Below are 22,785 nucleotides of genomic sequence, written 5' to 3' on the forward strand. Positions count from 1 at the left end.
ACAACAACAAGCCCCAGAGCCACCCTGCCCGGTTCCGCCCCTGGGCTGGGTCCTGCCTGCCCATCTGCAGCCTGGCCCAGCTCCATTTTGGCCTGGGAGGTGATGCTCCCACCTCGGCGCCTGTGCCGGGAGTGGGTTTCCTCCGCCAGAAGGCTTGGCACTTCCACCTCCTGGCGCAGCCGGGATCTGCTTCCCCTCCAGCGGGGATGGAGGGGCCGCTTCGCTCCTGGGGAAGATGGTGGCCGCTTCCCTCAGGCTCTGGGGCCACCTGCAGAGCCTTCTTCCTGAACCTCCTCAGGAGCCCGGCCATCCTGGAACCCAGCGGGGAGCAGGCGTGAGTCTGGGGTCAAGGCAGCCGCTCACTAACCAGCCTGTTTGGTCCCTCCCCATCCCTGCCCCAGCCGGAGCAGCTCCTCCTCCCCCCACAGGGGTACAGGGAGGGCAAGCTACACACACTGGCAGGAGTTCATTGCATGCTCTGCTCCCCCTCAACGCTCCCCCTCGTCATCCCTGGGGCTGCAAGAACCGGGGAGTCTCGTCCTTTTCGAACACTGGGGTCAGTCACAAAGAAACTGGTCACTTTGGACAAGCAGCTCCCTCCTGCGACCCCAGACCACACTCACCCCCCCCACCTCCCGCCCAGGCTAGAGAAGGAACAGAACCCAGGCAGGGCCGGCTTTAGGCCGATTCGCCCGATTCCCCAGAATCGGGCCCCGCGCCTAAGAGGGCCCCGCACACTCACCCCGGCGGCAGATGTCTTTGGGGGCCCCGCTACCCTGGCCAGAGCGCCGGCCGGTCCACGGCAGCTCCGCAACCCCGGCTGGAGCTCCGGCCAAAGCGTGGCTGCCCCACGGACCTGTGACCCTGGCTGCAGCTCCAGCCAGCCCCGCGGCCCCGCAGCCCCAGCCAGACCGCAGCAGCCCTGCAGCTCCATGACCCCGGCCGGACCATCGGCCAGACCGCGGCAAGCCCCGTGGCCCTGCATTCCTGGCCAGAGCGCCATCCGGAGCGCGGCAGCCCCGCGGGGCCACCTCTCCGAGCTGGCAATCCGAAGTGCCGCCCCAGGAATCGGGCCCCGCACTTGCTAAAGCCGACCCTGAACCCAGGAGTCCGGACTTCTCCTGGGAAACCATTCCCCACTTCAAAGTCCCTAGACATAGCAAGGCCAGGGCCCCCTCGGTTCCCATTGATTTCCATGCTCAGCAGCTCACTGGGTCTGGCCCAGCTCACAGACTCTCATCCTGGGGAACAGTCTCCCACAAGGGAAGGGCTGGGAGCCCCATTGCTGGGACCTTGCCAAACACACTGGAGACGGCTCTGGCTCCCCCCCCTCTTTCTGCCTCTCCCCAGACAGACAGGGGATGCCCCCGAGGAACCCTAATGCCACTCACTTGCTCTGGTGATGGAGCGATAGATGGAGGATGTTCAGGGTCGTCCCTCGCCCTTCTCCTCACTCTTCAAGCCCAAGGCAGGCTGGAGAGGGTGGTGATGAGCTGAGGAGTTACCCTGCCCAGGAAGCAGGCAGGGTGATGACACGGGACGATCGGCTGGCTGTGAAAACAAGAGTCTGTCTTATTGCTAAGGGACGGAGAAACTCGGCCAGCAGCAGGGGGTGCTGGACACCGCCCTAGTGCGGGGATGACAGCGCGTCCGGGATCCCCACATCCCAGCACTTTACACACCTTACTGGAGCCTCCCGACCCCCCTGGGCTGTCGGGACTGCGACCCCAACCCCACTGATGAGAAACAGGCCTGGAGTGGGGAAGCTACTGGCTCAGGGTCACACCAAGTGTCAGAAGTATGGTGGGACCCAGCAGGCCTTCTTTCCAGGCCCCTTCGCTAACCACTGCTGCACGCTCCCTCCCACAGCTGGCAATTACAACCAGGCCCCCATGTCCACTCCCCCTGCTTTGAGAGGGAGTGTGCTCCGCTGGAGTGACTGGACCAGGGGATTGGGAGTCAGGACTCCTGAGTTCCATTGCTGGGTTTCCTGTTGCTTCCACTGCTGGGTGTTTTCCTTTCCCTGTGGGACTTTGGGCAAGTTGCTCCCCCCTCTCTGGCTCTGTCCCCAGCAGTCAAACAGGGATTTCATACTTTCCCACTATTGGAAAGTGCTGGGAGAAGCCCCCAGCAAAAGCTGCTCTGACAGCGCTAAGTAGCATCTGCCCATTCAAAGTCGGAGCGCACTGCCCAGGAGGAGGAGGGTTTGGCTCTGGGGTTTCACTTCAGCCCAGTCTAGAGAGAGGGGCCCAGCCATGGAGTCTGGCTCAAGAAGACCAAGTCTCCAATTTGTTAAGGGCGTTTTGAATTCCAATCCTGTGCTCCAAAGTGCTTGGTGTCATTTGCAAATTGTAGAAGCATGCTCTCCACTCCATTTTCCAAATCCTTAAGGAAAATATTGCATACTACCGGCCCCCGGACTGATCCCTGCTGGACCCACTAGGTACACCCTCTCCGTTGGACAGCCAGACATGGAGAAGGGCTCTTGGAGTCTGGGCTTTCAACCAGCTCTGCACTCACATTACACTGATTACATCTAGACCACATTTCCCTCGTTCGCTTGTGAGAATGTCCCATGGGACTGTGTCAAAAGCCTTAGAAACACCAAGAGAGATCACATCTACTGTTTACCCATCTCCACTAGGCCTATAACCCTGCCAAAGAAGGAGCTAGGATTGGTTTGGAATGATTTGTTCTTGACAAGTCCATGTTCTTTATCAGGGATCTCATACGAGAACTGGGGCACACCACCTGGTTTGTTAAGGCCACAAAAATGGAGGCAGGAAACTCTTCTCTCCTGCTGGCAAAGAACCCCAGGTACCTAAAAGACAGGGCCTCACATCCCTGAATGGGCTTTTAAAAAGACAAAGCTTAAAAAATTTGGCCCCGACCATTTCTTGTTTCCGCAGACTAGATATTTTAGCAAACTTTAGAACTCCTTGGTGCTAAACACCGAGAAATTCCCCTTTCTCCTTCACAGAGGCTTTAACGCCCCTTATCTCACTCAGGCTCACGACCGCCCAGAGTTCGAGAATTGTCCCTGTTCGCATTGGACAGATGGGGAGGAGCTTGAGCTACAGAGAAGGGAAGGGACCTACCCAAGGGCCTACGCAGCAAGGCGGTGGCAGAGCCAGAAAGAGAAGCCACCAGTCCTGACTCCTGTTCTAATGGACAACAAACCCCCCAGAGGCACGGCAGAGGGGAAAGTAAGCCAGTACGGTACGGGACGGCGTAGCGGCAAGAGCCAGTACGCCGTGCCGGACTGGACCGGCTTCCGCGACAGTGATTTAAAGGGCCCAGGGCTCCAGCCGCTGCGGGGAGCCCCGGGCCCTTTAAAGTGCTGCCGGACCTCCGGCAGCCAGGCTCGGACGGGGATTAATGTGCCCGGAGCTTTGGCCGCTGTGGGGAGCCCTGGGCCCTTTAAAGTGCCGCCGGAGCTCCAGCAGCCGGGCTCCCGTGGTGATTTAAAGGACCCAGGGCTCCAGCCGCTGCGGGGAGCCCCGGGCCCTTTAAAGCGCCTCTGGAGCTCCGGCAGCTGGGCTCCCGCAGTGATTTAAAGGGCCCGGTGCTTCGGCTGCTGTGGGGAGCCCCGGGCCCTTTAAAGCGCCGCCGGAGCTCCGGCAGCCAGGCTTGGGTGAGGATTTAAAGGGTCCGGAGCTCCGGCAGCCGGGCTCCCGCGGTGATTTAAAGAGCCCAGAGCTCCGCGGTGGCCGGAGCCCCAGGCCCTTTAATTCGCCCCGCGGCTCCCAGCTGTCTCTGCAGCTGGTAGCTCCGGGGTGATTTAAAGGCCCTGGGGCTCCCAGCCACAGCCGGAGCCCCTGGGCCTTTAAATCTTGAAAGGCCCTGCCTCTTCCAGTTGAGGCCACACCCCCGCTCAGGACTCCGGCGGAACGGTAAATCCTTTAAGTTCCTTTTACCCCTGGGCAGGGATAGAGCCCAGGAATTGAGATGATGGGGAAATTTCATTGAACCGTTTCTCTCAGAAAATCCCATTCAGACTAAACCACTTTGTTTCTTGAACTCCTAACAAGTGGGATGAAAGTTCTTTGCAAAAAGATTTTGTTGCAAAACAAAAGCATCTCCTGTTTGTCACAGTGTATTAAATTGTCTCCTCGCACACCAAGAGGAGACCCTTAGATCTCGAGAATTAGATAAGATGCCTGAGTCTGAGCTAAGTAGTTGCTGCTCTTATCAATTTCAAAATAAAAAAATACAAATAAAATCGACTATTTCAGCTATTCTATTATGTCACAATCTGATCTGAGTAAACGTGATAGGACACCTCATATTATGCACCGCTCCTAGTGACACTCTCCAAGGGATCCCCATCCTCCACCCACCGTGAGGAAGGTAGGAGCGGGTCATTATTATCCCTACTTGAAAGAGGGAGAAGCTAAGGTTGAGAAAGGAGAATTGACTTGTCTTAGGTCACACAGCCAGTCAGTGACAGAGTTGAGACTAGGACCCAAGAGCCCTGATTTTCAAACTAACCATCGGAACTTGAATTTCATACATTGAATGACCTGAATAAAGTGCTCTCAGATGAGTTCCAGACCAACAACAGTGCACAGTAATTATTCAGCAAGTATTTTAGGAGAACTGCAATGGTAGAGAGAATCATGAGCTGCTCAGAGACAATTCATGCAGAGAAGCAGCAAAATTCATCAAACCTAGAACTGCTTATGACTTATTTACTTGGTCTTAAAAGAGAACAAGGACCTGAGTCTCCTCCCTGTCAATAACCCCTGCTCAGCCAGTCAGGGTAGAGGCTGAGGACGGGAGGCTGAGGGGTCTCACCAGAGAGCCCAAAGGATGGCCCAGGTCACTGGTGGGATCAGTGGCATAGCCAGGTTCTAAGAGCAGGGGGAGCAAACATTAAAAAGGTGCCCCCCCTTGGCTCCTCCTCTGGCCACACCCCCCTTGGCTCCTCCTGCGGCCGCTCCGCGCCCCCCCCTTGGCTGGCTCCTCCGGCCGTGCCATGCTGCCGCCGTGGCCCCCCTGTGGCTCCTCTGTCTGTGCTGCGGGCTGCCATGCTGCGCCCCCCCCTAGCTCCTCCAGCTGTGCCGCCCCCCCCCATGGCTCCTCCAGCCGTGCTGCCCCCCCTTTGCGTGCAGGAGGTCAGGGCAGGCCAAGCTTCAGAGCGGAGCGTGGGCCCCGCCTGCTGGCGCCATGGTAACCCCTAACTAAGGCGCCACTTTTGGAAAATGTGCTGAGGGGAAGTGGCTGCTTCCCCTGCACCCCCCCAGCTACGCTACTGGTGGGGATCACTGCCGGGGCACTATTTCAGCCCCACATTTTTGGGTGGACCTCCCACAGTGGGAGCTGCAGAGCGCTCCTCTGCGACACACAAACACACACACCCTGGTGTTGGGAGGGGAGCACGGGAAAGGACAAAAGAAGCAAGAGAAGAAAAGAAAGGAGGGAGGGCTGGAGGAAAAGGTGAAACAAAAAGGACAAACCCCAATGTCCCCAGTGATTCTAAGGGACAAAATCCCGGGTGTGGAATAAAATTCTGCCTCCTTAAGCTCGTGTTTTCCATGCCTAGAATTCAACTCCCACCCGATGGATCAGACTGAACAGGTTTCACACCTGGAGGAGGCTCTTACCTTCTCCACAGGGACGTCTGCTTTCTAGTACAATCACGAAAAGGGAAGGAGAAAACTCGACAGAGGTTCCTCCTGCCGCTCATGTACGTGAACCCAAATGTTCTCTCAGTCCTCAAAGAGAGACCTCGAGACAGAGACGTGCTGAAGCAAAGCCCCAGGGGTCTCTGAGCTTTCCCGGGCCACTCGCCTCTGTCCTGCCTGGCTGATGTCAGCATCTCTCTGTGAGGTCACCACCTTTGACCAATAGTCTGAGGTCCTGCAAAAGGCCTTTGTGATGTCACTGCCACGCCCCTCCCTTGCTGTGCTAATGTCCTGCCCCTGGCCAGGCACTTGGGAGCTTTGAGCTACTCCCTGTGGATCACTCCACTCAAGGCGTGTTCATTTTAGCAAGCAAGCCGACTAGACAGTAAAACCTCAGACGCTGCTCCCAATGCCACACTCCGTTTTTCAGAAATTAGTAGACTTGATGGCCAGAAGAGACCATTAGAGCATCTAATCTGACCCCCTGCATGTCACTGGCCTCCTGTATGACACCATAGCTACTTTGGGGGCAAAGACATTCCAGAAAGGCACCTAGTTTTCATTCAATGACATCAAGAGATGGAGAATCCACCACTTTCCTTGGTAGCTTATTCCTGTGGTGAATCATTCTCGCCGTTGAATATTTGTGCTTTATTTGTAATATGAATTTGTCTCTTTTCACCTTCCAGCCACTGGGTCTTGTTCTGCCTTTCTCTGCTCGATTAAAGAGCCCTTTAATACCCAATCTTTTCTCTCCATTAAGGCACTTCAACACTTCAATGAAGTCACCTTTCAATCTTCTTTTGATAAGCTAAAGAGGTTGAGCTCTTTCAATCGCTCACTAGAAGGCATTTTTCTCCAGCCCTCAGAACATTTGCTGGCTCTTTGCTGCCCCAGCTCCAATTTCACAACATCTTTTTCAAAGGAGGACACCAAAACTGGATGCAGTATTCCAATCTCAGTCTCACTGATGCCGTGTCACCTCCTGTGACGCTATTGACATAATCTGTAACTGTATAGATCACCGTTGCCACCACTGTTCTATATTTGCAGCCAATATTGTATAAAGGTTGTTGTGGAAGGGGTCTATGGAGAGGTTCTGATTGGCTGATTAGAATTATGCTCTCTGTATATGTGTAGCACTTTTGTAGTTGACGTTCTGAATATTGGCTCTATACTGTCTGTATTTCAAACTTGTGCTATGCTTCCGGGGAACACCCCAGACAAGTTGGTGTTAGTTCTGCCTAGCCTGCTTGATGGCCCTCTAAGGACCATGAGCTATACAATTGACCCATTGAGAGAAGGTAGATACACCTTGTGACTCAGCAAGGCATGCAGGGACCTGCCTATGGACAGAATTCTAAGGTTTTTCTATGCCACATGCTGGATAGAGTGTCCTTGGGACAAAGAAAGCAAAGACTACAGGGCAAGAGACTATAAAAGGCTGATGCCTTGTCTCCATCTTGTCTAGGGTTACCATACGTCCGGATTTTCCCAGACATGTCCGGCTTTTTGGGCCTCAAATCCCCGTCCGGGGGGAAATCCCAAAAAGCTGGACATATCCGGGAAAATCGGGACATGCGGGGCCGGCGGTGCTGGGCCGGGGGCCGGGGCCGGGCTGGCGGTGCTGAGCCGGGGGCCGGGGGTGCTGAGCCGGGGGGGGGCCGGGGGTGCTGAGCCGGGGCCGGGCCGGCGGTGCTGGGCCGGGAGCCGGGGGCTGGGGATCGGGGCCGGGCCAGCGGTGCTGGGCCGGCGGTGCTGAGCCGGGGGCCGGGCCAGGGACCGGCGGTGCTGGGCCGGGGGCCGGGGCCGGGCCGGTGGTGCTGGGCCGGGGGCCGGGCTGGGGACCGGCGGTGCTGGGCCGGGGGCCGGGGCCGGGCCGGCGGTGCTGGGCGGGCCAGGGATGCTTGCCCGGGGGCTGGCCCAGGGCCGGCACCCCAGGGCCCGAGCCGACCCAGGCTGGAGACGCCGAGGGGGCCAGACTGGGCCGCGCCTCCTCCCTCCACACCCCCCCCCCCCCGCCTTACCTGCTTCAGGCTTCCCACGAATCAAATGTTCACGGGAAGCAGAGGATGGGGCGGAGTTGGGGCGGGGACTTTGGGGAAGGGGTGGAGTTGGGACGGGGGCGTGGGCGGGGCTGGGGGCAGGGACGGGGCCCCGTGGAGTGTCCTCTTTTTGGACACTCAAAGTATGGGAACCCTATAGTTACCACTATTCAAGTCCCCCAAAGATTTTGCAAATCACCTGCAACAAAGACAGGGAACTGATCAGTCCTGATATTTCAAGAGTAAAAAAACAAGGAGAAATGTGTTTACTTAATCTGGTGGGGGAAAGTTATTATAAGGTCATTTAGTCAATAAATCATTTTGAAGTAACGAAGGACAAAAGCAGATTTAGCTTTGTTTCAGAAGGTAACTGGCTAATTTCCAGATAGATTGGTGGTGCCAAATTTGAATACCTTTATATTAAAAATGGTATAGTTTGTAGCTAAAAGTGTGATTTTTTTTTTAAACCAATGGTACAGAATGTTATGTGGACACCCTTACTTTGATTTAAACCTGGTTTGTATCAGTTTATTTTAACTAATGATTTAAATGAACTTAGTGTCTTATTAGGCTACATTGTATGTAACCAGGTTTAAATCAAATTGAGTCTCAAATTGAGTCTCTTTGCTCCAGTTTAACTAAATTGGTTTTAAAATTGATTTAAAGTTGAACCAGTGAAACTTTGCACATAGACAAGGCACTAGGGTTAAACATGGACGCTTGGGAGCACACCCTGGAACAGTCTCAAGCAACTGGGAAGCAAGACAATAACTCGTTTCAGCAAAGAGTCTTAACCTTACACACCTTCCCTGCTACCAGTTCCAGTCCTGACCCAGAACCAGAGAGAGGGAGGCGGCTTGCGCTTGGGGCTCAAGCTGGAGACCAGGAAAGAACCGAAGTGAAATTAGGTGTCAAATTGTGGGGAATGTGTTCTAGCAAGTGGGGAGCGGGTCTAGCGCTTGCCTGACTGGTCTGTGGTCTGGTTTTGTTGGTGGAGGGGAGCAGCAGCTAAGAGGGGCCTGGGAAGGGGTGGGGAGGAAGGGAAAAGGGAGATGCTAACATCAAGTATACTCATCAGTGCTTCTAGAGCAGTGTGGATTAATGGTATAACACGGGAGGAGGAGTTGGAAACTTCTGAGTTCTGGTTAAACTGAGCAAGTAGCTTAAACTCATGGGGTGCTCCACTCATTACTAGGCTGGCAATTCTGCCTGGCCACCCTGTTGATTAGCTCACGAGGTCTATGCTCCTTTCTCTGGTTGCATAACATCACTCTGTCTCTCTCTCTGGTCTGCAGCACCTCTCTTGCTCCAGGAACCACACCGTCCTTTTCGCGATTTGGTCTCCATTAAGCCCTTCAGAGTGAACACCCCATCACACTCGCTACCCCCATTAACTCCTTCAGAGTGAACACCACATCACACTCGCTACCCCCATTAACTCCTTCAGAGTGAACACCACATCACACTCACTACCTCCATTAACCCCTTCAGAGTGAACACCCCATCACATTCACTACCTCAGTTTTCCCAGCTTTACAATGGGTGTGAGGATTAATGAGTTAATGCTTGCAAAGCATTCTGAAGATATAACACATATTATAATCATAGAATCTCAGAGTTGGAAGGGACCTCAGGAAGTCATCTAGTCCAACCCCCTGCTCAAAGCAGGACCAAATGTAATTTCCTACATCCTATTCTTTGAAAACTGTATACACAAGTAAGGGTTTACTGGAAGAGCTACCAAATTGGCAATGCCCGAGTCATCACTCTGACAGCTATTTAGTTGCCCGCATGAGCTGGTAGTCTTAGAACAATTTCAGGAAGTTGCTGAGACAGAGTGGGGAAGTTCTCACTGATGCTGTTTGCCTCAAGTGAACTATCAGCAGAACAATCAAGTACCTTGCAAGAGTAATAGTGAGTGCGGAATGTTACTGAAATTTACATGAGTGTATTGGGTGGACTTCTGAGAAGCTTCCATCATCACTGAAAGTGGGAAGCACAATGAGAAACTGTAGCCAGGGGCCCGTATCCACTACAGTTGTAGCCAAGTCAGGGGACCAGGTTACAACATGCTCCCAGTTTTTAATGTAGATGAGACCGCAGCTGTATTGCACAAGTAAATAAAATCCTTGGGCATGTCCAAGGCATTAGCACAGCTCAAGGACTGCCCAGACCATCTAGACTACACAATGGAACCATGTTGTAACCACACAGGACAGATATATAATGACTAATTTGTGCTCCTAGTGTAGATGAGGCATAAGCTAGAAAGAGCTGTGCTCTTCTTAGAGGGCCTGAGGTACCCCCCCCCACCCAAAAAATCACTTAAATTACTATTTATTACAATCATTTGTTTCTAGTATGTATTTTTATTTGTTGCCAATGTGTATTGCTAATAGATACATTTAATAAGTGCAATGATTCTGAAGACCAAATCTTCATGAACATTCCTAGACATTTAAAAAGTGACTTAAAGATATTTTGGATCTATTCACTGATCAACAGCCTCTTGTTTGCCGTAGCTGAATGTCCAAATTTCGCAGCTGTTTTAGAAACCCTCTATTGGGTGAAATCCATCGATGTTCCTTCACTGCTTTGATGGCTTTGATCAACGGGAGGTGATGATTTATCATGAGATATGCCAACACCAAAGAAGCTGACCTGCTTATTCCAACCGCACAGTGCACCAAAATTTTAGCTAGTAAGAGAAAATGAAAGCAAGTTATAGCTATGAAAGATCAGCAATATGTCAGATGAAGTTTAAATTAAAGGGGAGAAAAAATCCCAGAGACTCTGAACAAAGTAGTTAGGTTAACAAGTTTGATTTCTAACCCTGGTAGATACATCATATGAACTGCTAATAATCTGGAGTTCAATCCTGCTCACAAAAGTAATACTTATTCATACTTGATATCTCTTTTTGATAAGATTACAAATTTGGTTGATAAAGGTAATAGTGTTGATGTAATATACTTAGATTTCTGCAAGGTGTTTGACTAGGTATCACATGATATTTTGATTTAAAAAAACCAAGAATGATATCAAATTAACATGTCACCCATTAAATGGATTAAAACTGGCTAATGCTCGCTCTCAAAATGTAATAGAAGTGGGGAATTGTCACTGAGCGGGTGTGTTTCCAGTGGAGTCCCGCAGGCATTCGTTGTTTGCCCTGTTCTATTTAACATTTTTTATCCATGACCCAAATCATCACTAATAAAGTTTGCAGATGACACAAAAATTGGAGTGGTAAATAATGAAGAGGACAGGTCACTGATTTAGAGCGATCTGGATCACTTGGTAAATTGGGGCTTAAGCAAACAGTATGCATTTTAATATGGCTAAATGTAAATATATATATCTAGGAACAAAGAATGTAGACCATGCTTACTTGAAATCAATGGGGGCTACCCCTATAAATAAGGGTTGTAGGATTGGGCCTGGATGGATGGAGAAAACACAAGTTAAACTACAAGATAAATAAGAGGTATATTGCCACCAGATGAGGATCTGCTCTTTGTGGACTGTTATTAATTGTTATTCTATTGCGGTAGTGCCTAGGGACCCAGCCCATTTATTCTAGGCACTGTACAAAGAGGTTATTCACTAGATTTTGTACAATGCATTGAAGGTTTCTGTAGTGCGGAGTAGTGCGGACTGTTATCCTTCATGGCCCAATCCTGCAGCCCTTACTCACACTGGAAGAATTCCTTAGCAATGAATGAGACTCCTCACATGAGTAAGGGCTGTCGGATAAGGCTGTCTGTCTTTTTACACATTTGTGTTTGTTTAAAAATGTATTATTTACAATATATAATACATTGAGACAACAAACCAGCTAAGGCTGAATACAAACATGACTAATAAAAATAAATAAACAAAATACAGGGGCGGCACACAATGCACAATCAACCTGTGGAACTTGTTGCCAGGGGATGTTGTGAAGGCCAAAACTATAATCAGGTTCAAAAAGAACTAGATAAGTTCATAGAAGAGAAATCCATCAGTGTCTATTCGCCAAGATAGTTAGGGATGCAACCCCATGCTCTCGGTGTCCCTAGCCTCTGACTGCCACAAGCGGGGAGTGGACAACAGGGAAAAGATCACTCTGAAGCCAGGATACTGGGCTAGATGGACCATTGGTCTGACCCACTATGGCTGTTCTTATGTTCTTATCCCTCTTGGACCATGTCTATGAGCTTTTCATACAGAAAATGAATACATCAGGCCAAAACACCTGTCAGAGATGGTCTAGATAATACTCAGTCCTGCCATAAGTGCAGGGGACTGGACTAGATAACCTCTTGAGGTCCCTTCCAGTCCTAGGATTCTATGATTCTATGAAATCACGTTACAGAATAATAGGTTTAAAACAGGGCTACCTTTGTAAATGTCTTTTAGCTATGCATCCTTATTCTTTCCCCCTCCTTTCCTCTTTCTTGTCCTAGCCTCATATGTTCTTTCTATATATTTTAGTATTGTTTCTTTGCTCTCAGCAGGATTCATGGTGTCAGTAATTTGTATCCACTTTAAATGTTCATATTTCCTCTTCTAGATTCAGCCTTTCTTCCCAGCTATTTTCACCTTGATTTTTCTCTCCTTTATTTTCTACCCCAATCTCTCCTCATCCTTTCTACTGTGAGTTTGGTTTTTTTTCTCCCCTCCACTTCTCTGCATCCTCCCTTGGTTCTTTTGAGATACTGGGGCTGGGAAGGAAAAGGTGCTGAGCACAGGTTGCACTCACCCTCCGAAGAGTGGGTGGTGAGTGCTTCAGAGAGTGAGCAGGTGACCATGAGTTAGTGGGTATCACCCTCCAGATGTGGTTGTTGATCAAACTTGCGGGACCAACCTGTCAAAATAGCATGTAATCTAATACCAAACTGAACAGCTATGATTTCATACCTCCTGGTGTGTTCAAGGCTTTATGTATAAACTCTGCTGCAGAGAAAAAGTATTGGCTTATGTCGAAGTCTGGAAGGTCATAGGCTGGTATGCCATAGTAATCAATGGTAGTGCCGTAAAAGTCTTGGCCTCCTTGGCAAAACATTGTGCCATGGGCAGCATTTAAAACATGGGTAATGCCCATCTTCCATAAACCAAATCTGTTGTGAGCTGTAACTCTAAGGAAAAGACAAACATAAACAAATAGATTTGCAGAGATATTTACAGAGTAGGAAAATTTTTGTGGTTGCATTTTCTAGGGCAGAAATTAAGACATCGTTTCTCCAGACTACACAACAATTAACTACCCAATCATAATTTTATCCAAAATAGATTTTAAGGACTGCACTGTTCAAACCGTCATCAAATAACACAACCAGGAACTGCCTCAATGCAATATTCATAAGCCATGCTCACAATAAACAGGAGCACCAGAATTATAGCCATCTGAAAGAGGCAAAAAGTACTGTGTTGCTCTTAAATTCTACTGAGCCATTCCATAAAGTTATACTTACAGGTCTCCTAAGAAGAGGTTAGGCCATACTTCATCAGTGTGGTTACAAGAAGATAATCCAGTATTCAAAAGCTGCTCTATGTCTTTCACTGTAGGGACCTCAGCTGTACATGTCTCAGAACCTTCAGGGTCCTTTGCGAGCAACACATCCCCTTCAGCCATTGTCATTCAAACAGAAACTTTGCTCTCAGAAATCTGAGAAACTGAACCAATGCTGCCTTGTTTACTTACATTTTGCCAACATTCCCAGCTGTCATTTTCATTCATGGAGACTAGTGGCAACAGGTGCTGATCAGCAGCATGGTAATATCCTGTTCAACATACTGTAAAAGAAATGCAGTAGCCGTATCTTCCAAGACAGCCATTAAATGATCAACAGCACTAGGGTGACCAGACGTCCTGATAAAATGTCCCGATATCTGCCGGCAGCACTGGGGTTTTTTTTTTGCTCAGCTGTCAGGACTCGCCTTTTTCTGTTGTTGTTGTTCTGCTGGCGGGCACCCCCACCTCCATGTGTCTCGATATTTTCTTCCCCTCATCTAGTCAGCACTAAAAAGCAAAGGCTAATCAGTGCAATTATCATTTAAAGTAGGGAAAATATTTTAAGCAACAGTGAGCTAAAGAAGAGTATATTTGTCGTTAGTGCTTCATCTGGTCTTCCCATCTGGAGCACCACTTCCCACCCTGGCTGTCTTGTTCTCCTTTCCCACAACAGAATGAGGCCCCTGCCAAGTGCCAGAAATCCCCTCCTCCCAGTGGGCTGCTGGTCTCATTCTCCCCACCATCCCTAGCTTCTTGTACAGCCCCTCTCTGGACTCTGAAATTTTTCCCCATACCAGAGTTCAACTTCTTATGCAACCCACCTTCCCCTGCTGGTTGTCAGCCTAAAAGACTTACTTGTCAGGCATTGCCAGCAGGGGGAAGTGGGTTGTATTGGGATGGCAGGTCAGAGGTCGAGGTCAGGTGCGTCTGGAAGATCACTGCAAGCATGATTCTTAACCTACTATGCTCTCAGCAGCCACAAACCCTCCGTCCCCTGCAATCCTAGTAAGTTTACCAGGACCCAGGCACTCCAACTCCCAGGAATTAGCCACTTAAGGATTAACATTAAAAAGACCAACCTTGAACAGTGCTCATCTCATTTAATTTTTTTCAACTAAAATTATTTAGTTGAAAAATGCATCCTAGATACAGCTAAAATTGCCCCGCCCCTTCCACAGAGGTAGCAATGTCATAGTCTTGAGCCAGGGACTTCAAACTTGTGTGCACACGCTAGCTCCCTGCCTGCAATATTCCCATCTCCCAAGACAGACCTGTCATTACGCACTATGAAATTGCAAACACAGCAGCTGCCATTAGAGACATGTAGCCCTATATTAAGTGAATAAAAGGCCTGGTGAAGAACAAACCTTCCAGACAGTCACATTAATAATTGTCCCCAAGATGCACAGAGGCTATTATAAATGTAACTGTTACAAAGCCATACACACAGCTCAAGAGGTTCCAGTGACATGGTAAGCATAAGGATGACTGTTGAGTGGATTATGATGTCACTAGCTATCACGCATGCTCTCATGCTTTGGAGTGGCTCACTTAATGAACTACTGACTTTTCATCTTTGGGGAGAAAATCTGAGTCTAAATGTGTCATGTTTCATAGTCTATTAGTTATGAGTATAGTTTATCAGTAAATCATATCTGCCATAGGATTATATTGTTATCTAGGGTTCTTGCAACCCAAAGCTGTTGGCAACTTTTACTCTGTGCGAGGTGGTGTCAGGAAATAAATCAGGGGAGACACGGCCATCCGACCGATAGATGGCTGACACAAACAGGACAACACAAGAGTGCTTTCACTTAAAGCTAAACTTTACTTAGTCTCAAGCACTTACACACGTCCGCAACAGGTTAGTAACACACCCCCAATCCTTGATAATTACTGAAGCTGAGTGTGGCTCTCGAGTGACACAGAGGCAGCCTGTCTGCCAGTGGGGAACACAAGATGCATCCAGAGGGAGAGACCAGTCCCACTACCTCAAACTTTTCCCCCTTATTTATACATTAGTAATAGAATGACATGTCCCTTAAAGAAAACTTGTTAAGTAAACAGTTCCAATGGTCAAGCAAGAGGATCCTTCTGATTATTGATTAACCAGGTATGGGTTTCTCCAGAGTTTGTAGCCTTCAGACCCCAATAGACATTCCTGGAGCACATCCTGCTCTTCTAAAATGTATCAGCAACTTCAACACAATTCTTATCAGGAAGGACGCCGGGTCAAGCTGCCCTTTCTGTGGCAGCCAAAACTCCCTCCCCTCCTGCCTTGGTCAAGCTGAGTTTGCTGAATGGTCAATTTAGGGTGACCAGACAGCAAGTGTGAAAAATCGGGACGGGAGTGGGGGGTAATAGGAGCCTATATAAGAAAAAGACCCAAAAATCGGGACTGTCCCTATAAAATCGGGACATCTGGTCACCCTAGGTCAATTTACAGCTTGCTGACTAGGCTGTCTTTAACAATAAGCCATAGTGGTTTCAGGCACCTTACTGGTTTGCCAAAATCTCCCTGTACAATATGACCAGCATTTTTGTTGAGAAAACCAGGGATAAACTGGGATACAAAGTTGCATAGGTGAAATTTACCACTCCTGGGGTATATTCTCATCAGGATGCATGGAGGGTAGCATGTGTAACTCCCTCTGGGCTAGACTGTAATCTTACACTCTCCTCTGAATCAGGGGCAGTGATTGCACATAAACATGTGCAGTCCTTGGCATGTGGTCTTGCAAAAGTCAATGTGGCTCTAGAACAGAATTTTGTCTAAACATAATGGCCTGAACTCCTTATTCAGCTATAAAACTTTCATTGATTTCCATGACATCTTTGCTTATGTAAGAACTGAAGGCCACACTGCTCCTTCCAGTGGAAAAACCTGTGGGTGGAAAACTGTGAACCTAAGCTGAATGATGGTGCGGTTTGATCTCCACGCCCCAAAGACCCATGGGATCTACTCTAGGGCAGGGCCACCTGCACAGAAACTCTGTACCTCCACACTGTTTCCTGCTCCCCTACTGTTGTCTGTAAACATGGCTTTGGTGGAGCTTCCCCTGGCAACAACTACCCTTGGAACTCTCTTAGGCCTGGTCTACACTATGAGTTTAATTCGAAGTTAGCAGCGTTAAATCGAATTAACCCTGCACCCGTCCACACAACGAAGCCATTTCTTTCGAAATAAAGGGCTCTTAAACTCGATTCCTGTACTCCTCCCCGACGAGCAGAGTAGCGCTGAAATCGATATTGTCATTTTGAATTAGGGTTAGTGTGGCCGCAATTCGATGGTATTGGCCTCCGGGAGCTATCCCACAGTGCACCATTGTGACCGCTTTGGACAGCAATCTGAACTCTGATGCACTGGCCAGGTAGACAGGAAAAGCCGCGCGAACATTTGAATTTCATTTCCTGTTTGCCCAGCACAGGAGAGCACAGGTGACCACAGAGAGCTCATCAGCACAGGTAACCATGCAGGCCAATAATCGAAAAAGAGCACCAGCATGGACCATACGGGAGGTACTGGATCTGATTGCTACATGGGGAGAGGATTCAGTGCTAGCAGAACTTTGTTTGAAAAGACGAAATGCCAAAACTTTTGAAAAAAATCTCCAAGGGCATGATGGAGAGAGGCCACAATAGGGACTCAGATCAGTGCCGCGTGAAAGTCAAGGAGCTCAGACAAGCCTATCAGAAAACAAAGGAGGCAAACGGTCGCTCCGGGTCAGAGCCACAGATATGCCGCTTCTAGACTGAGCTGCATGCAATTCTAGGGGGGGCCGCCACCACTACCCCACCTCTGACCGTGGATTCCGAGGCGGGGGTAATCTCATCAGCCACACTGAGGATTCTGCGGACGGCGAAGAGGAGGAGGAGGACGACGACGAGCTTGCGGAGAGCACACAGCACTCCGTTCTCCTCAACAGCCAGGATCTTTTTCTCAGCCTGTCTGAAGTACCCTCGCAAGCCTCCCAAGCCAGTATCCAAGACCATGACCCCGACCCCATGGAAGGGACCTCAGGTGAGTTTACCTTTTAAAATATAAAACATGGTTTAAAAGCAAGCGCTTTTTAATGATTAGTTTGCCCTGAGGACTTGGGATGCATTTGCAGCCAGTACAGCTACTGGAAAAGTCTGTTAACGTGTCTGGGGATGGAGCAGAAATCCTCCAGGGACATCTCCATGAAGCTCTCCTGGAGGTACTCCAAAAGCCTTTGCAGAAGGTTTCTGGGCAGTGCAGCCTTATTCCGTCCTCCATGGTAGGACACTTGACCACGCCATGCTAGTAGCAAGTAATCTGATATCATTGCATGACAAAGCCTGGCAGCGTATGGTCCCGGTGTTTGCTGGCATTCAAGCAACATCCGTTCTTTATCTCGCTGTGTAATCCTCAGGAGAGTGATATCGCTCATGGTAACCTGGTTGAAATACAGGAATTTAATTAAGGGGACAGAGCTGGCCCTTCCTACTGGGCTGTTTGCCTGTGGCTGAAAAGAAATCCTTCCCTGTAGTAAGCCAAGCGCAGTGGGGGGAGGGGATTGGCGCTGAGCTTTTCACGTGTGGCTAGCAGGGATCTTCCCTGATACCAGTCACGCGGTAGGGGGAGGGATAAAGCGATCATCCCAGAGAATTGGATGGGGAGGGGGTTAGTTTGTTTTCTGCTGCTGAAGGTTAACAGGAAAACTGCAGCACTCAACGAGCTTTGCTTGGTATGTGGGAAAGGAGGGCGCAGAGCCGAAAGACAATGGCTTACCATGGCTGCATGCAAGCCGAATTCTGTTGCCCAGACCTGCGTCTGTGATCTTTAGCAGCGAAGCCACAGGCACTCAATATTAAGAGGCAAAATGCGACCTTGCACAGAAATCACATGTGCTATGTAATGTGAATAGTGTTGTTCACCGTGAAAGAGTATAAGCATTGTTCTGTAAAATGTATCTTTTTAAAAAATTCTCTCCTTTTTTCCCTCCCTCCAGCAGCTGCAAATTTTTCAAGCCTCCCTCCTCCATCCCGAAAGCTATCTCAGATAAGGCGTCAGAAAAAGAGGACGCGAGACGAGATGTTCGCAGAAATCATGGAATCCACCCACAATGAAAGAGTTCATCTGAATGAGTGGAAGGACACGGTTTCAAAGTATAGGAAAGATGCCAGTGAACGTGAGGACAGGAGGGACCAACGTGAGAACATGAGGAACCAACGTGAAGACAGAAGGGACCAACATGAGGAGAGGAGAGACACTCGAGATGAGAGGTGGCAGCAGGAAGATCAGAGGAGGCAGGATGTAACGCTGGGTCTGCTGCGTGAACAAACAGACATGCTCCAGCATCTGGTGGAGCTTCAGGAACGGCAGCAGGATCACAGACTGCCGCTGCAGCCCCTGTATAACCACCCTCCCCCTCACCATGTTCCATAGCCTCCTCACCCAGACGTGTAAGAACGCGGGGGGGAAGGCTCCATGCACCCTCCCATTCCACCCCAGTGGATAGCCCAAGCAAAGGGCTGTCATTATTTTAACCTTTTTTTAGTGGCCTTTTCCTTCCCTCCGATCCTCCTCCCAAGCCCCATCCAGGCTACCTTCTCAGTTCTCTCCCTCTTTTTATAATCAATTAATAAAGAATACATGATTTTTAAACGATAGTGACTTTATTTCTTTTGAAAGCAAGCTGTGATCGAAGGGGGAGGGTGGGTTGCCTACAGAGAATGAGTCAATAAAGGGGACGGATTTTCATCAAGGAGAAACAAACAGAAATTTCACACGGTAGCCTGGCCAGTCATGAAACTGGTTTTCAAAGCTTCTCTGATGCGCCGCGCTTCCTGGTGTGCTCTTCTAATCGCCCTGGTGTCTGGCTGCGTGTAATCAGCAGCCAGGCAATTTGCCTCAGCCTCCCACCCCGCCATAAAGGTCTCCCCCTTACTCTCACAGAGATTGTGTAGCACACAGCAATAACAATGGGGATATTGGTTTGGCTGAGGTCTGACTGAGTCAGTAAAGTGCACCAGCGACCTTTTAAACGGCCAAATGCACATTCCACCACCATTCTGCACTTGCTCAGCCTGTAGTTGAAGAGCTCTTGACTCCTGTCCAGGCTGCCTGTGTATGGCTTCATGAGCCATGGCATTAAGGGGTAGGCTGGGTCCCCAAGGATAACTATAGGCATTTCAACATCCCCAACAGTTATTTTCTGGTCCGGGAAGTAAGTCCCTTGCTGCAGTCGTTTAAACAGAGTAGTGTTCCTGAAGACGTGAGTGTCATGAACCCTTCCTGGCCAGCCCACGTTGATGTTGGTGAAACGTCCCCGTGATCCACCAGTGCTTGCAGCACCATTGAAAAGTACCCCTTGCGGTTTATGTACTGGGTACCCTGGTGCTCCGGTGCCAAGATAGGGATATGGGTTCCATCTATCGCCCCACCACAGTTAGGGAATCCCATTGCAGCAAAGCCATCCACTATGACCTGCACATTTCCCAGAGTCACTACCTTTCGTAGCAGCAGCTCAGTGATTGCTTTGGCTACTTGCATCACAGCTGCCCCCACAGTAGATTTGCCCACTCCAAATTGATTCCTGACTGACCGGTAGCTGTCTGGCGTTGCAAGCTTCCACAGGCTATCGCCACTCGCTTCTCAACTGTGAGGGCTGCTCTCATCCTGGTATTCTGGCACTTCAAGGCAGGGGAAAGCAAGTCACAAAGTTCCATGAAAGTGCCCTTACGCATGCGAAAGTTTCGCAGCCACTGGAATCGTCACACACCTGCAACACTATGTGTTCCCACCAGTCTGGCTTGTTTCCCGGGCCCAGAATCGGCGTTCCACGGATAGAACCTGCTCCATCAACAACATGATCTCCAAAGCGCCGGGACCCGCATTTTGAGAGAAGTCTGTGTCCATGTCCTCATCGCTCTCGTCGCCGCCTCCTCCTTGCCTCGTTTTTCTAGTCCTGATTCAGCAGAAGCTGCATGATAATGCGTGAGGTGTTTACAATGTTCATGACTGCTGTCTTGAGCTGAGCGGGCTCCATGCTTGCCGTGGTATAGCATCTGCACAGGTAACCCAGGAAAAAAGGCGCGAAACGGTTGTCTGCCGTTGCTTTCATGGAGGGAGGGATGAGGCTGTACCCAGAACAACCTGCGACAATGTTTTTTGCCCCATCGGGCACTGGGATCTCAACCCAGAATTCCAATGGGCGGGGGAGACTGCGGGAACTATGGGATAGCTATGGGATAACTATCCACAGTGCAACGCTCTGGAAATCGACGCTAGCCCCAGTACATGGACACACACCGCCGAATTAATGTGCTTAGTGTGGCCGCATACATTCGACTTTATATAATCTGTTTCCAAAATTCGAATTCTGTACATTCGGATTAATCCCGTAGTGTAGACATACCCTTAAAGGGGTAGGAGCATCTACAGTCTAAAGGAGTTCCTTCAAATACTGCTCCTAGGAGGCATAATCCAGCTAGTGCTGCCAACTCTCAAGAAGTAAGAACATGTTGAAATAATGGTACAAAGTATTAAACTGAGGTTGTTTTAAAAGTTTGTTCTGGACTATTTGCAGACTTTAAGCTTTTGGAGCAGGAACCATGGGCTTGATTGTAAATTGCCTCTCCCCCACCCCCCGCATACTCCTTTTAAATCTCTGCAGAGTAGGTGTAAAACGCTATCATTCTGAAATGGTGCCCTAATAAAGAGAGAGAGAGTAGTTTGCCATGAATTAGGAACATTATGGGATCCTAGATCAGTTCTGAATAAATGACGTTGCTCAGGAATTTGGGACATTCCCTTAAAATTTGGGATGGATGGCAACTCTAAACCTGGCCCAATGTGATGAAACAAATAGAGCTAGAACAGTGGAAACTTACACTAATAGTAGAGTATGCAAAAGTTTAAGGGCAGCCTTTTTAAAAAATCTGAAAACAGCTTCATTTTCAGTTGGAACAGAGGAATGACTCATTTGGGAACACCTAATAAATCACATCTGTTTAATTCAATGGATTGTGCTCTTGTGATTACAGTGTAGGTGATACTATGGGCAATAATCTAAACCAAATACTGTGATAACACAAGGTGTGACACTGAAACTCCTGAGACCTTAGAATAGCCACTTATTACCAAATATTCAACTTGCTTTTTTCCCCATTTACTTTATTTTCCAAATATTTCAGTTCAGTACATATGCTATGACAAATGACCTACCATTTTTTTGCCATGACAAACAGCCATCGTATTCTCATTACCAATCCCTTTAGCTCTTAGCCATCCAGCTCTTTTTCTTCTAGCCTGTAATTTCTGTTTACGGGAGTCAGAAAGAGGCAGTAGCTGGATGGTAGCAATAGCAGTGTTGTGCTTTGCAGTTAACTACGGTGATTTAAAAAAACTGAAACTGGTCAGTGCTTTGATGAAAGATCACCAAAATTATAATGGAATGTACGGAGCAAATGTATTCTTGTGCACCAGATTGTTGCTTACAGTTCTCACGTAGGACTACAGTGCTACTGGCAACAAAAAAAAAAGTAAGCAGATTCATTTTCAGTTAATTAGCCCTGCTAGTTCTGGATGCATAGTTACCAGGTTTAGTTTCTTTGCTGGAACAGAGTCTTCACAAGCCAGGAGAATCCTTAATTTGTTCTTTATTCACCTGTATTGTTGTATATGTTCTTCTTCTTCTTCTTTTTATTTTATTTTTTTTTGTTGATACATACACATTTCAAATGACTGTACTGACTTTTAACAGTATTACTTATTTTATGAAAGTATTAAAAATACCCCTTAAGTTTACATATCCCATTTTGTATCACTGCATTTATATTGTGACCCTATTGTAAAATATAAGCAGGGAGCGTTAAGCTTGCTATGGGAACCTTAACTCTGAATTTCCTGATTTAAAACCCTGAACCTTAACATTGGCCTAATATAACACTGCATATCAGTGATTTTGTTTTTAATGTAAAGTTCTACCCCATAATTAAAACTTGTAATTGTTTTAAACAGCTGTAGTATAGCATTTGGTTTAAATTCTTAGGCTGACACACCTACATTGCCACAACATGTCAAACTCAGTCATATCAATCAAGTCACTTCATGTGGCATGAAGTGACATAACATGAAGTGACTGAATGAGGTTTGTTGGAAATTGCTGTTAAATAAAGCCCAAAATGTTTAGCTCAATCATTTAAAAATACACCAAATTTAAGCAGGCAGAGGTAGTTTCTAATTTTGAAATTTAATGACTAAATTACAGTTACATTTAGAAAAAAAAGTATTGAATTGTGCTATTTGTCACTTTTCTATACAGTAATTTGGCAATTTATGAAAATAGCTGTTAAACAATGAAACAAGGGAGAATAACAACACCATTACCAGTGAAAACTCTCAATAAAACCCAATGGCCTCATTTCTTCCCCGTGGTTTGTGCCAGGCCAGCAGTGCAGAATAGCCCTAAAGCCAGCAGGGCCAGCATAGATGTTTCTCTGTTACCCCTATCCCTACGGCTGGTATAAGGCGCAGGGTCACAGGTCTGCCCCCTGAAAATCCACAGCTGCTGTAACAGCACCTTGGGGCCTGTAATCAGGTGCTGGTCCTGGGCCACATGCACGCATCCCTGCATCTATTCCAAGATTT

The 22,785-nt window shown here is 48.5% G+C and overlaps 1 protein-coding gene across 1 annotated transcript; it reads right to left on the reverse strand.

The window, feature by feature from the left end:
- Positions 1-10,021: 10,021 nt before the first annotated feature.
- On the reverse strand, positions 10,022-13,706 carry LOC101950493 (dual specificity protein phosphatase 13A-like). The gene is made up of 3 exons (XM_005314983.4): positions 13,129-13,706; positions 12,575-12,792; positions 10,022-10,370 (listed from the first exon to the last, which is right to left on the reverse strand). The coding sequence occupies exons 1-3, from the start codon at positions 13,293-13,295 to the stop codon at positions 10,171-10,173; spliced, it is 585 nt and encodes a 194-aa protein (XP_005315040.3). The 5' UTR covers positions 13,296-13,706; the 3' UTR covers positions 10,022-10,170.
- Between the last annotated feature and the right edge of the window lie 9,079 nt (positions 13,707-22,785).

The sequence above is a fragment of the Chrysemys picta genome, chromosome 7, assembly GCF_011386835.1.
Source record: "Chrysemys picta bellii isolate R12L10 chromosome 7, ASM1138683v2, whole genome shotgun sequence".
NCBI lineage: Eukaryota > Metazoa > Chordata > Testudines > Emydidae > Chrysemys > Chrysemys picta.

What these genes read in the sequence shown, in the direction of transcription:
- LOC101950493 (XM_005314983.4), bottom strand. Translation starts at nt 13,295, where the DNA reads ATGACAATGGCTGAAGGGGATGTGTTGCTCGCAAAGGACCCTGAAGGT. An exon ending in AACCTCTTCTTAGGAGACCT is followed by an intron (nt 12,793 to 13,128) that starts GTAAGTATAACT and finishes TCTTTTCCTTAG; the next exon opens with AGTTACAGCTCACAACAGAT. An exon ending in AGCCTTGAACACACCAGGAG is followed by an intron (nt 10,371 to 12,574) that starts GTATGAAATCAT and finishes TTCTCTTACTAG; the next exon opens with CTAAAATTTTGGTGCACTGT.